The sequence below is a fragment of the Eubalaena glacialis genome, chromosome 8 (assembly GCF_028564815.1).
Source record: "Eubalaena glacialis isolate mEubGla1 chromosome 8, mEubGla1.1.hap2.+ XY, whole genome shotgun sequence".
NCBI lineage: Eukaryota > Metazoa > Chordata > Mammalia > Artiodactyla > Balaenidae > Eubalaena > Eubalaena glacialis.
Genome location: NC_083723.1, coordinates 71,004,545 through 71,018,862, shown reverse-complemented (window position 1 = coordinate 71,018,862; position 14,318 = coordinate 71,004,545). Strand labels below are relative to the sequence as shown.

General features: G+C 36.8%; 1 protein-coding gene across 2 annotated transcripts in view; it reads left to right on the top strand.

Moving 5' to 3' along the window:
* VPS50 (VPS50 subunit of EARP/GARPII complex) overlaps nucleotides 1-14,318 on the top strand; it is a 130,134-nt gene that overhangs the window by 90,056 nt on the left and 25,760 nt on the right. For both annotated transcript variants that reach the window (XM_061197789.1, XM_061197788.1), the window contains 2 exons: nucleotides 493-611; nucleotides 4,451-4,557. In XM_061197789.1, coding sequence (XP_061053772.1) covers nucleotides 493-611; nucleotides 4,451-4,557 — 226 coding nt within the window. The remainder of the gene's footprint in view (nucleotides 1-492; nucleotides 612-4,450; nucleotides 4,558-14,318) is intronic.

Below are 14,318 nucleotides of genomic sequence, written 5' to 3'. Positions count from 1 at the left end.
GAAGAAGAAAATGGAAAGTTAATATATTTTTTTTTAATAAATTTATTTATTTATTTATTTATTTATTTAGGCTGTGTTGGGTCTTCGTTTCTGTGCGAGGGCTTTCTCTAGTTGTGGCGAGCGGGGGCCACTCTTCATCGCGGTGCGCGGGCCTCTCACTATCGCGGCCTCTCTTGTTGCGGAGTACAGGCTCTAGACGTTCAGGCTCAGTAGTTGTGGCTCACGGGCCCAGTTGCTCCACGGCATGTGGGATCTTCCCAGACCAGGGCTCGAACCCGTGTCCCCTGCATTGGCAGGCAGATTCTCAACCACTGCGCCACCAGGGAAGCCCCTAATGTGATTCTTGATGGCAAAATTAAAGCTCAGTTATTAAGAACTTTCATCTGTAATGTACTTCTTATAAAATTGGATACTTTTTTACTGTGTTGAAGGACTCCAAGAAGGGTTGGTTCTTCGTACCCATTGTTGAATAATATACTGTGTTCTTTTCAGTATGAATCTGATGAACAAGAAAAAAGTGCCTATCAGGAGTATGACAGTGACAGTGATGTTCCTGAGGAACTAAAACAAGATTATGTTGATGAGCAGACAGGCGATGCTCCTGTGAAAAGGTACTTATTCTTGGAATTTATGGTATTTCTCATTTTATGTTGCATGTTTAACATAGAGGATTTACTTGAAAGGTTAAGGAAAAAAACTCAAAAATTAAACTTTTCTTTTGGTTATAGTGTCATGTGACAGAAGTTAATGTTTGTTTGTTTTTTTTAACATCTTTATTGGAGTATAATTGCTTTACAATGGTGTGTTAGTTTCTGCCTTATAACAAAGTGAATCAGCTATACATATACATATATCTCCATATCTCCTCCCTCTTGCGTTTCCCTCCCACCCTCCCTATCCAACCCCTCTAGGTGGTCACAAAGCACCAAGCTGATCTCCCTGTGCTATGCAGCTGCTTCCCACTAGCTATCTATTTTACATTTGGTAGTGTATATATGTCCCTGCCACTCTCTCACTTCATCCCAGCTTACCCTTCTCCCTCCCCGTGTCCTCAAGTCTATTCTCTGTGTCTGCATCTTTATTCCTGTCCTGCCCCTAGGTTCTTCAGAACCATTTTTTTTTTTGATTCCATATGTATGTGTTAGCATATGGTATTTATTTTTCTCTTTCTGACTTCACTCTGTATGACAGTCTCTAGGTCCATCCACCTCACTACAGATACCTCAGTTTCACTTCTTTTTATGGCTAAGTAATAGTCCATTGTATATATGTGCCGCATCTTCTTTATCCATTCATCTGTTGATGGACACTTAGGTTGCTTCCATGTCCTGGCTATTGTAAATAGAGCTGCAGTGAACATTGTGGTACATGACTGTCAGCAATCCCACTACTGGGCACATACCCTGAGAAGTTAATGTATTTTAAAAATGATTCCTGAAAGGCTAAAAATGTAGTTTTTTTGATAATGGGCATAACCCAAGAGCTCTTAATCTAGAGATCAGTGGTTTTTGCAGAAAAACAAACTTTTGATTTATAGAATCAGTGCCGCCTTTGGAGGCGGTTTATGCTTCACATAGATCAATTTATGTTTCACATTGATTTCCTTTTTTCTCAAGGAGGAAAATAGTCATTTGTTTTGTATGTGGATTTGCTGCCTCAATCTAGTAAATACAGAAAAATCTTCCCAATGTCATTGATATTTGCTATTTGAGCCTTCTATTAAGGTTCCTTTTTTTTGTACTTGAGTTTTGTTTTATGATAAACTGTCTTCTTCAAAAACTATGATAACTGTATAAGAATTTTTGTCACCTTCTTTAAATTGGGCCTGATTCTGATTTGTGAGTGAGGTAGTTTCATGACTGAGTATCAGATATTGAGTGACCACAAATATACTTTATTTTTAATGATAGATTTAAGTATACTCTTCCCTACCCTTCACCCCCAAAGTACCTAGTGAATACTTGATTGATTTGACACCCTGATTGATATAATCTCTCACCTCAAAAGTGAACAAGTCATATAATTGGGGATGTTTTAATTGGGGAAATTTATTTCCATTGGTTTACACAAATATATGGTATTTAATTATCTACATCTATGATCTATTATGAACTGAAAAGAACTATTTTGTTGGACTTTTTCATTAGATGTTTTGAGTATGTTTTTGCTAAAAGAAAAGGTCTAAGTTGAAATGAACAAACGTCTGCCACTATATGTGTATGTCCTCACATTTTTTGTAGGGTTATGCAGCCTCTTAAACTGTCTTAACCTACCCCTAAGAAATATACACAATGTAAACTACTGATTGCAGTTAACCAGTTGACTGTTATATCAATTTCAACGTCTAAGTGTCTCTTGAATTTATCAAAATTTCTTGTATTTCACTGCTGCCATCCTAGTTCATGCAGAAATCTCTCGGCCCCATTATTGAATCAGCCTCCTTACCGTGGCTTCCCATTTCCAGTCTTAACCCTTTCTAATCTGTTCGTGGATACAAATTTAGATTTTTCTTTTATATACAAATTTGATCATGTCATTTTCCTGGTTAAAATGTTTAATGGCTCACCACTGCATTTAAGATACGGTTCATACTTGTTATAGTCATGAGGTTCAGTTCCTTTCAGTGATCTGGCCTTTACTTACCTCCTTTCTTATCACATTTCCCTCTGCCCACTCATTCTCCAGGCTACCACTGTCAACTCCTTGTGTTTCTCTAAGCGTACTCTGTTCTCTTACTTCTGGTCTTATTACATGTTGTCCCCTTTTTTTCTGTACTTACCATATAACTTCTACTTTTTCTTTGAATCTAGAGCTGCCCCCCAACCCCAGACTTTACCATTATACTTTATGCCCAATTCAGATTCTAAGGAAGGTATTTTTCATATTTGTAGGTCTGAAATCAGGATGCTTGGTACAATTGATGTATAATTTTCCTAGAACATTTTTTTTAAGTGACATAGCTTCTTTTTTTATTATTTTATTTATTTGTTTTTTATTGAAGTATAGTTGATTTACAATATTGTGTTAGTTTTCAGTGTACAGCAAAGTGATTTGCTTATACATATATGTGTATATATATTTTTAAAAATTCTTTTCCATTATAGTTTATTATAAGATATTGAATATAGTTCCCCATGCTATACAGTAAATGCTTGTTGTTTATCTATTTTATATCTATTTTTATGCATCTGTTAATCCCACACTCCCAGCTTATCCCCCACTACTTCTCCTTTGGTAACCATAAGTTTGTTTTCTATGTCTGAGAGTCTGTTTCTGTTTTGTAAATAAGTTCATTTGTACTATTTTTTAGATCCCACATATAAGTGATATCATATATTTGTCTTTGTCTGAGTTACTTCACTTAGTGTGATAATCTCTAGGCCCATCCATGTTGCTGCAAATGGCATTATTTCATTCTTTTTTACGGCTGAGTAATATTCCATTGTATATATACACCACATCTTCTTTATCTACTCATCTGTTGATGGACACTTAAGTTGCTTCGATGTCTTGGCTGTTGTAAATAATGCCACTGTGAACATTTGGGGTGCATGTATCTTTTTGAATTAGAGCTTTTGGCTTTTCTGGATATATGCCCAGTAGTGGGATTGCTGGATCATGTGGTAACTATAGTTTTAGTTTTTTAAGGACCCTCCATACTGCTCTCCATAGTGGCTGTATCAATTTACATTCCCACCAACAGTGCAAGAGGCTTCCCTTTTCTCCACACCCTCTCCAGCATTTATTATTTATAGACTTTTGATGATGGCCATTCTGACTGGTGTGAGCTGATACCTCATTGTAGTTTTGATTTGCATTTCTCTAATAATTAGCGATGCTGACCATCTTTTCATGTGCCTGTTGGCCATCTGTATGTCTTCTTTGGAGAAGTATCTATTTAGGTCTTCTGCTCATTTTTTGATTGGGTTGTTGTCTTTTTGTTATTGAGTTGTATGAGCTGTTTGTATATTTTGGAAATTAAGCCCTTGTCAGTCGCATCATTTGCAAATATTTTCTCCCATTCTATAGGTTGTCTTTTCGTTTTGTTTATGGTTTCCTTTACTGTGCAAAAGCTTATAAGTTTGATTAGGTACCATCTGTTTATTTTTGCTTTTATTTCTATTGCTTTGGGAGACTGACCTAAGAAAACATTGCTACAATTTAGTGACATAGCTTCTTTTAATGGTTGTTAATTAATGTCTGAGAACCAAAGAAATACATTATAGTACTTTATTTCTCTGTTTACTGATTTCTCTTCCCCTCTGGACTGTAAGCTCTGTAAGGACAGGAGGATAATCTCTATATCCCCAGCTGATACGTGATAAGATTTTCAGTAACTAATTGGTGATTTTCAGTAACTAATTAGCAAATTAGATCCTAAGCTGAATAACTTATTGATTTACTACTTGACAACCCTAATTGCAAATCTGTTTTGTTTTCTCATATTAAGCGTTTCTCGAGAGACTCTAAAAAGCAGGAAGAAATCAGATTACAGTCTAAATAAAGTGAATGCACCCATCTTAACAAATACAACACTGAATGTAATAAGACTTGTTGGTAAGTAGCTACACCTTTAAAAAAAAAACATTATTATAGCAGTTAAATTAGTCTACATTTGTTACCAAATGGGTTTTCATTGTGTACTCCAGTGCCCACCACAGTGAATGATTTAAGATGGTCATATGTCAGTGCCTTCTCATCTTAATTGCTCCAAATAGTATAATACTAATATTAATGTCAGTTTTTCTTTTTTAGTTAACTACTTAGAATTTGTGTCTTCCACTTTTTCTAAAATATTCCAATTAATAGAAATGTAGTGGAAAAAATCTCTGTGAGTTAGAGGTACATGTAGGATGATGATAATACCAGTTTTATATTTGCACAATATTTTGTACTTAATTGTTTCATTGATCTTTGCAATCTTCTTGTCAGATAGGCAGAGTGGATAGTGATTTTCTGGCATTTTCAGACACAAGAGTTCTATAAGCTAAATGTTCAAACCATAGGAAATGTTGTTCTTATTACAGATAAGACCTTTATTGATGATTTTGTAGAAGGCAAATAGCATGAAGAAATGCCATATGAAATATTTAGGTTTGAAGATGTTATGGATTTTTTAATATCAGTATTTCAAAATTTTATATGCTATCTCAACCTGTGTATTTCACAAATAGGTCTGTACATTTGACAAATAAGTTATAGAGATGTCTTCTCTTGTTAATTAAGTCATCTATACCAGTCAAGAATCTTAGTGATTTTCTATAAAGATCTCTGTCTTCTGTTTATGGAGGTGATAATTTCCTGTTGCCTGGTTTAATTACTCTTAGCTCTGATAAAATAGTCTGTGTTCCTGAAGATAATTTCTAAATTTCATTAATGAATAGGATAAAGAAGACTTTTTTAAGAAGTCCCACTTTCTTTTAGGGAAAATAGTGTGGAAAAGTAATAATGAACTGAGCAGAAAAGAAAAATTATGTATTTTTATGACACAGAAAAATGACAGATTCTAAAAGCTATTGTATGGCTGATTATTGCTGGGGAATTAGCTTTTCTTCTTTATCCAAGAGAGCTAACTGAACCTATCATCATGAGTTAGTCTCTAGAATTTACAGAATCAGAATTAGAAGAATTCTGAAGAGGTCATCTGGTATAATTTACCATAGAATGAGGATTTCTTTCTTTACTGCATCTGATATGTGGTGGCCATCTAGCCTCTGTTTTATGTGTTACAATTGCTGGAAGCATATTACTTTGCAGGACTACTCATTCTGCTATTAGACTGATTTAATTGGTAGAAATCTCCTCGTCATGCTAAACCAAAATCTCTATCTCTGTCTCTGTCTCTAATTCTACCTTCTGGTCTTAGTTATGCCCTTAAAAGCAAACAGAGTAAGTCTATACTTTTTTCTCCTACCTTTCCATGTGGTCACTTTTCAGATATGTGGTGGTAGTTATACTGTCCTTCCTTTCCTTGTACTTCCCCTTCCCCAATCCATTCTTCAGGGTCAGTGTGCTCAATTGCCTTACATGGTCCTCACTGATGGATATTCCAAAGTCCTTGTCATCCTCCTCAGTCTTCAGTACTCACTGTAGTTTTCGGTGTCTGGATACACGCTTGAGATGTAGTTGAATGAAGTCAGCTTTTGCTTGGTTATGTTGAAGTAACAAAACACCCTAACATATCAGTGGCTTTCAACCCAGAGGTTTATCATGATGCATATTGACTCCTGATCATCTTAGTTCTGCCCCATGTATGTCTTCATTCTGAGATGCAGGCTGAAAAAGTAGCACCAATCTGGGATTTGGGGAGAAGAGTAGAGCTGAACCATGTTATGACTCTTAAAGCTGCCACTCTGATGTGCCACCCTGACATGTCACTGGTCATAGCAAGTCAGGCTTGACTGGAAGAGAGAAGTGTACTTCTGTCACAGGAAGGCACAACCAGTCCAGGGCAGTGGACAAGGATGCATAATCCTCTTACAAGGAGTGGAGGTGGGGAAGAGCAGATAATTGGGGAAAATAATGCAATCAACCACATTTAAGTGGTTATATATATTTTTTTCCTTTCCTAGTTCAAAAAGGACTAGAGGTCATCATATTGCTTTTTACTCTAAAAGACATACATTCACTCAAATCAAATCAGATATAAAGCCACAACAAAATTGAGGAGGGGGAAGTCATGTTTTATTCAGTTCAATGCAGACAAATCCAAATCTTCACTTCTTGATAGGCATAAGGAAATGAAGAAACAATGCATTGTGCTATTCTCATTATCTAAGAAGGGATATTATAATGATAGAAGTGTGCTGCTGGTGCTAAGTTCAGAAGACAGTAACAACGAATTTTTATATAAGGATTACTGACCAACACAGTGGACACTGTTTTCTAACAGTGGACTTACAGAAACAGAAAAGCTGCATGCTTATGGGCCTTTGGTAATCAGCCATATAAAGCCAGAGCAGTCCTGAATAAAACCTTACTCAGGGAAGAGAATCTGACCATTGTCATTTCAGTCTTCTTCCCACTAGATCTTTTATTAGAGTTGCAATTAGGAAACAAGGCCTAGTATGAAAATTTAACGTTCATGTCTTTCCATTTAGGGCTGGGATTAGGTGCTGCCATTATTCCCCAGTAGACTTTCATGCCTACCACTTTCTTTCTCCCTGGGATGTCTTTATCTTCATATTGTACATATTCATAAAATAGAACTTTAAGGGAACTACTCACTAAGGGGTCTCCAACTAGTAAATGCACTATTCCAACCACGGTTGTTATTGCATAGAGGTGCTTGAAGACTATAAACTGGCAAAGGTAATGTCTCTTCTTACAAAGCCAGAAGTACAGTTGTGTAAATATGAGATTAATTTTTGGTGCCTGGGAAGATGAAGGAACTAATTACTCAGTGGTTGGGAGACACATTTTAGAACATTAAAGGCATATTCAAAATGTCGTTTTTAAGTGGTATTTATTTGGCATAATTAGGAGAGATTAAACAAAAGAGTGTTAATGGGGCTTCCCAGCCCCAGGTGGTACCTAAATCTGTTAGAAAGTCTTGGCGTTTTTTCACAAGCGCAGAGGACCAATCAGAACGCTTGCTTGTGAAAAAAGAAAATCCTGTTAGCCTGACGATTTCTTGCAGACAGAGGCAGAGAAATTTTAGGGAATGTGTCTCATCACTGAAGTAGCCTTCGTATCCAAGGAGGCAGCTCTCACTTGAGCGGGTGTGATAGGTCTGAGGGGCAGAAGATAGGTTGCCGAAACCCATGTTTGTAAAACCTACAGACCTTACAACAAAATTATTACTTTAGCAGCTGGAAAAAATACACACCAGCACATGCACAGGACTTAACATTAAACCAGAATATGTACATAAGGGATATTTAGTCATACTGTGGCTGAGTTGCAGTGTATATGATGGAGAACACAGAAATAGGAGGGAAGAAATCTCCTTCATTGGTAACATTCTTTTAGGTGGGGCATTGATATTTTTATTTTATTATGGAGTGTTTTAAATTGAAAAAGTAATGCATGAAAATGGTTAAAAATTAAAATACCCTGAGGTATAAACAAAACTCCTGACCTCCAAGTCTCCTTCCTCATTTATAGCATTTCCAGTTTGCCTTTATGTGCTCTTTATATCCATTGATGATCTCTCAACTTAGTGCACTGTAACAGGGGTAACGAACATCCTTCCAGCTCAGGTTCTGTTCTTGCTTTTGCCCCATCAGATTGTCAGCTCCTACTACATGAGGAGAGAGTTTGTCATCTTTGCAGCATATAGAGCACCCAGCCAAGTGCTTTTCGCTTTTGTAGGTGCTCAATATACGTTGGACTGACAAAACTTAATTTGTAAAATCTGAGTATTAGAGAAACACTTTTTGCTCCTCTCTTGTAATAATCCACAACGGAAGGAGCCCCCTCACCCCACCCCCGACCCATGCACATGTGCATACACACACACACTTCCAGCCCTTCTTTTTACCCTGTGTTCCCTCCTCTGCATAGGGGCTGTGGCTCACTGGTTGAATTCCCCTGGGCCACCTTTCCTGTGGTAATCACACTCCTCTCTGCATTTCCTACGATGAGCTAGTAAGGCAGCCCCGTCCTGTTCCTCTTGGTTGTCGTCCTTGTGCATCTGTGCTGCTACTTGGCTGGTTTCTTTGCCAGTCCCTCTGTGTGTCTCTTTCCCTTGAGTATAAGGACTCATGGTCTAGATTTAGGGTGAGAGAGAGGTTTTTTAAAATTGAAGTACAGTTGATTTACAATGTTTCAGGTGTACAGCAAAGTGATTCAGTTTTATATAGATATATACACACACACACATATACATACATATATATGTATATATTTCTTTTTCAAAGTCTTTTCCATTATAGGTTATTACAAGATATTGAATATAGTTCCCTGTGCTATACAGTAGGTCCTTGTTATTTATTTTATATATAGTAGTTTGTAACCCCAAATTCCTAATTATCCCTCCCCCGCTTTTGGTAACCATAAGTTTGTTTTCTATGTCTGTGAGTCTATTTCTGGTTTGTAAATAAGTTCATTTGTATCATTTTTTGGATTCCACATATAAGTGATATCGTGTGATATTTGTCTTTCTCTGACTTTGCTTAGTATGATAATCTCTAGGTCCATCCACATTGCTGCAAAGGATGAGAGTTTCACCAGTGCTTCCTCTGTGAAGCTTTTCCTCATCTCTAGATTAGGTTAGATTCCCTTCACGTAACATCCTATATATACTTCTCCCTTTTTGCATTCATCATAAGTGTATTTATTTTAAAATAATAGCAGAGGTAGCTAAGACTTCTTGCTCTTTTATTATATGCTGTGTAAACACTTCACATGAATTTTCTCATGAATTCTTCATAGTACCCTTTTTACAAACTAAATTGAAGCCCAGAGATAAATAACTTGCCGTGTGTCTGTCACACAACTGGTAAGTGGTAGAACCAGGTTGTCTGATCTTAGAGCCAGTAAGTTCTTAACTTTCATGCTTCACAGCCAGTGGAGGACATCTGGAGCATTAATTCCTGGACAGAGTTCAGCAAGGTTATAATATAGGTTGGAGGCAGGAGTAGGAACTTCTCGCAGTTTGTAATTTGGGAAGAGACATCTTTTCTGGTTATCTGGGCTATGTATTAGGTAACCTTCCTCCGTGTTCCCAAAACATGCTGTGTCCACTGCTCTCTCTGTGCCCTCTGTCGGGAACTCTGGAGAGGAAGAGAGAGGGTGGTATGCATCTGAACCGTATCTTGAACCACTGACCACATTTTTCCAACTAGGCTGGCTAACTTTAGAACCATGCTTCTATTTTTTATCAAGGTAGCACCTCTCACAGCAACAAATTAAATAGTAAAGAAGAGCTTGCGGTGAAAAGCAGGTGTCTGCCACCCACCCACTGCTCCCTACCAGGAGTGTGAAGGCAATCTCTTGGTTTGTTTCTGTTTGTCTTTCTTCTAGTTGTAATTGCCCAGAAAAGGGTGATAAGAAGTAAATGTTTTGAATCCTTGTCAGTCTAAATATGTCTTTATTCTGCTCTTTCACGGAGTGACAATTTAGTTGGGTATAGAATTGTCATTAAAAATTACTTTTCCTCAGAAAGTTAAAACCTCTAATGTTCTATTCATTTTATTGTAGGTGAATTTCTTCTCTCTCTCTCTCTCTGAAACCTTTTAGTGTTTTTTCCCTTGATGTTTCAATTCTCTATTGACTATCTATGTGTGAGTTCTTTTTCATTCAGTGTGTTGGGTAGTTCGTGACCCTTTCAGTCTGAAGGTTCATGTGTTCCTCAGCTGTGACTGATACTACTGTTTCTTTGAGGATTTACACCTCCCCATTTTCTTTAATCTCTTTCTTTGATTTCCCCTTACTCAAATGTTTAGTCTCTTAGGTTGGCCCTTTACGTCTGTCATATTTTTCTAATACTTTTCTATATTCTTTTTGCTGTACCTTCTGGCAGACTTCCTTTTTCCCATTTCTTTAATTTTTTATTTAAAAAATCACATTTTTAATGACTTTAAATCTTTAAGAACCCTTCTATAATCTGTGTTTTTTCCTGCCATATTCACCTTTTATAGGGTTTTATATAATTACTTTATTTCTCTTCCTTAGCTTCAATTATTTTATTTTCTCTGGGACCAGCTTTTATTTTTACTTTCAGTCTCTGAATTTTCCTCATGGGCCTGGTGATGTTTGACTATTCTTCCGTAAAATAGAAGGCCTGTATAGCCATTGTGGGTGTCCTCTGCTGAGTAACTAGAACTGTGTTGGAGCTGGCTCTTTCTCCTTAGAATGAATCCTGACTAGGAACTTTATGTATAGAGTAGGGCAGGTCTGGGTGGATTTACTGGTAGCCTTTACATTATGGGGACAGATCCCCAAATTCCCAGAATGAGATAGATTTTAATCTGTGGTGCCAATATCCACACTAGAAACCTTAGCTTTTCTAATTTATTTTCTTAAGTTTGCTCAATTTGGGGGTGGGGGGGCTTGTTTACTTCTTTTGAAGAGGAATCCTAGGGGGTTTTATTGTTTTTGTCTGTGGGAAAATTCTGGCAGCCTATACAGTAGTCCCCCCTTATTTGTGGAGGATATGTTCCAAGATATCCCCTGTGGATGCCTGAAACCACAGATAGTAGCAAACCCTATATATACTATGTCTTTTCTTATACATACATACCTATAATAAAGTCTAATTTATAAATTAGGCACAGGAAGAAATTAACAACAAAAACTAATAATAAAAATAGAAAAATTATAACAATATACTATAATAAAAGTTATGTAAATGTAGTCTCTGTCTCTCTCTCTCTCTCACAATATCTTATTGTACAGATTTAATGCCTTTGCCATTTTAGCTAAGCACTCATCGCTGTGGCTGTATCTTTTGCAGTCTGAGGTGTGACAACAGAACTAGCATGAATTTCTTTTTCCTTCTTCCAAGTTTCACAGATAGAAGGTTCATTCTTACCACAGATCTTAGCAACCTCACCATACGACTTTTTTTCTTTCCTTATTAAGTCATGAACTTTCACCTTTTCACTTGAAAGAAGCACTTTACAACTTCTCTTTGGCATACCCGAATTGCCAGCATCACTACTCTTGCGTTTTGGGGCCATCATTAAATAAAATAAGGATTACCTGAACACAAGCACTGAGATACCACAACAGTTGATCTGATAACTGAGATGGCTACTAAGTGGCTAATGGGCAGAATGTGCGGGACAAAGGGATGGCGCCAGATGGCACGAGATTTCATCATGCTACTCAGAACAACACTTGATTTAAAACTTATGAATTGTTTATTTCTGGAATTTTCTATTTAATATTCTTGGACTGAGGTTGACCGTGGGTAACTGAAACTGCTGATAAGGGGTGGGGGAGGGCTACAGTAATAACTGCTGGGGAGGAACAGTAGCTGAGGGCATGTGGACAGGTAGTTTGTCCCATATGTAGACCTTCAATTAATCCGTCCTTTCTCAGCCCTATTTCTTGCTCCTGTTCTCTTGCAGTACCTGCTGCTTCTAAGCAGTCACATCCTATCGGCCAGCTTCCACCTTCTTTGTGGTTCTCTTTGCATTTTTCCATCAGCCTGTTTCCATCTACTGTCTGTCATCTAGTACAGGGGTTGGGAAGCTATAGCCTGCAGGCCAAATCAATCTGAAACTATAGCCTGCAGGCCAATCAATCTGACTAAAAATGTAACGTTTTATTGGAATACAGCCATGCTCATTTGTTCACATATTGTCTATGGCTGCTTTTGTGCTATGACAGCAGAGTTGAGTAGTTGAAACAGAGACCAGCAGAGCTGAGTATCTGCCACAGAGACTGAATGACATACAAAGCCTAAACTATCTAGTCTTTGGTCCTTTACAGGAAAGGTTTGCCAACCCCTGGTCTAGAAATGTTTTGAGATTTCTCATTTTCTGGTGATCATACCTACCTGCTGTTACCTTCTCACCCACTTCTCTTCATAGATGTTTTCATTCATTGTAAAATTCTCTTTTAGTTCAGTAAGTCTGAGGGGGTGCATAAGTTCCCGCAGGCCTCCAAAGGCCTACTCTGCCCTCTTGAACTGGAAAGACAGAGTTCTCGCTCTTCTACATTTGAATATACTGGCAGCCTGCTTATCAATGGCTGCCTTCCATGTATGACCATTTAAGGTCATGGAAGGAGCTCTGTGAGAGAGCAGAGACTCTGTGTAGTTCCTTATGTCTTAACACAAGGCCAAGAACATAGTAAGCTTTCAAAAAGTGTTTGTTGAATGTACTGAATGAGTGAATGAATATAATTATGTTTTTTTTTTCAGAGCATTTGGGACCATCTAGTTGTTTTTTTCCTTCTGAATGCACATTTAAAATAGCTTTTACCTATTAAGAATTCATTTTTATATCCTTTCTTAAGATGAATTATATGAACAATGGTTAATCTTATTAGGAATGGAGAGGAGCTTTGTATTCTGGATATGTATCAACCCAGATGTTTGCATCCTTCCTCATTCTACTATTCACCTGTTTAAAATTTTCTTTTATGGGTTAAAGTAATATAACATTTTTTCATTTTTTTCCTTTACAGTATCACATTATTTAATGTGTAAATAGTTACAGTTTAAATAGCTATATGTTTGCAGTCAATGAAATATCTGCACAGTGATCCAGAATGTTCTAGGAGCATATTTTCAAATATTTTTCAATTGAGATTTTTTTTAAATGTCTGATTATGTGAAATAATTACAAAGAATGATTCTGAAACAAAAGACTTGTAAATAAGAATAAGAACAGAATCTAAATTGAATAGTTTTTACTTTACGATGTGTATGTCTTCCTGACCATCTATTATTTAGAATCATTTCTCATGTAAATTACGACGGATGGACTGAGTTCTTAGATAATAAAGAAATGGTTTTGATAGTAGACATTTCCATTAGAGTAAATTTGTCATTTCTTTCTACTGCAGTTAATGTGTTTTCTCTTGAATCCTGGTGTCCTCAATAGTACCAATTTAAAATTTATAGCAGTTACATAAAGTAGAGCCAGCACCTGAATTATTTGCTCATTTGGAAATAAAGCAAATGGCCTGTTTTAACATCTTCTGCAGAAGAGCATTTTTTTTTTATAGATATGCTTCTTTCCCTATTATTTCCTATAAAAAATAAACACAATTAGGGACTCATTATTGTTTGTTATTTGATTCAGCCCATCTCCCATGCACCCTTCAAACACATTAACAAGTTTATGAATGCAGACATTTTGGTTTTTAAATTTTTTTCTGTAACTGTGTCATATGTTTAGAGGAAAAAGAGTGGAATATTGGCATCTTCCAAAGGAAGGAATGAGGAGGGATATGTTCTTGGCACTTTGCGAGTATTGAGCTCTTGAGTGATGTAGTGATAAAGAAATGTTCTTAGCCTCTGATGCTAGATTTCACAGGGCTAGGATTCAGGGGAATGGGAAGTGTCTTCCATGTGTCCTTTTTCTTCTTGTTTTTTTACTTTTGCTATGTGTGTATAAGCTTATGAAAAGAACCCCACTCTTCCTCAAGTACATTGTCTTTTGTTTTATTACACCTAAACATTTTTGAAGGCATTGTTTGAAATGGAATCTCCAAGAAATGAGGAACTGTGTTGTTTGTACAGTGTCATTGTAGAAGAGTTAGTTTAAGAGTTCCATAAATATAAGACAAACAGTCAAATATAATGATATGAGAAATCTTTGTAGGTATTTTTTTATATCAGTGCCATCCAGTAGTACTTTCCAAGATGGTATAACTGTTCTGTATCAGTGCTGTCCAGTACAGTAGCCACTAGCTACAAG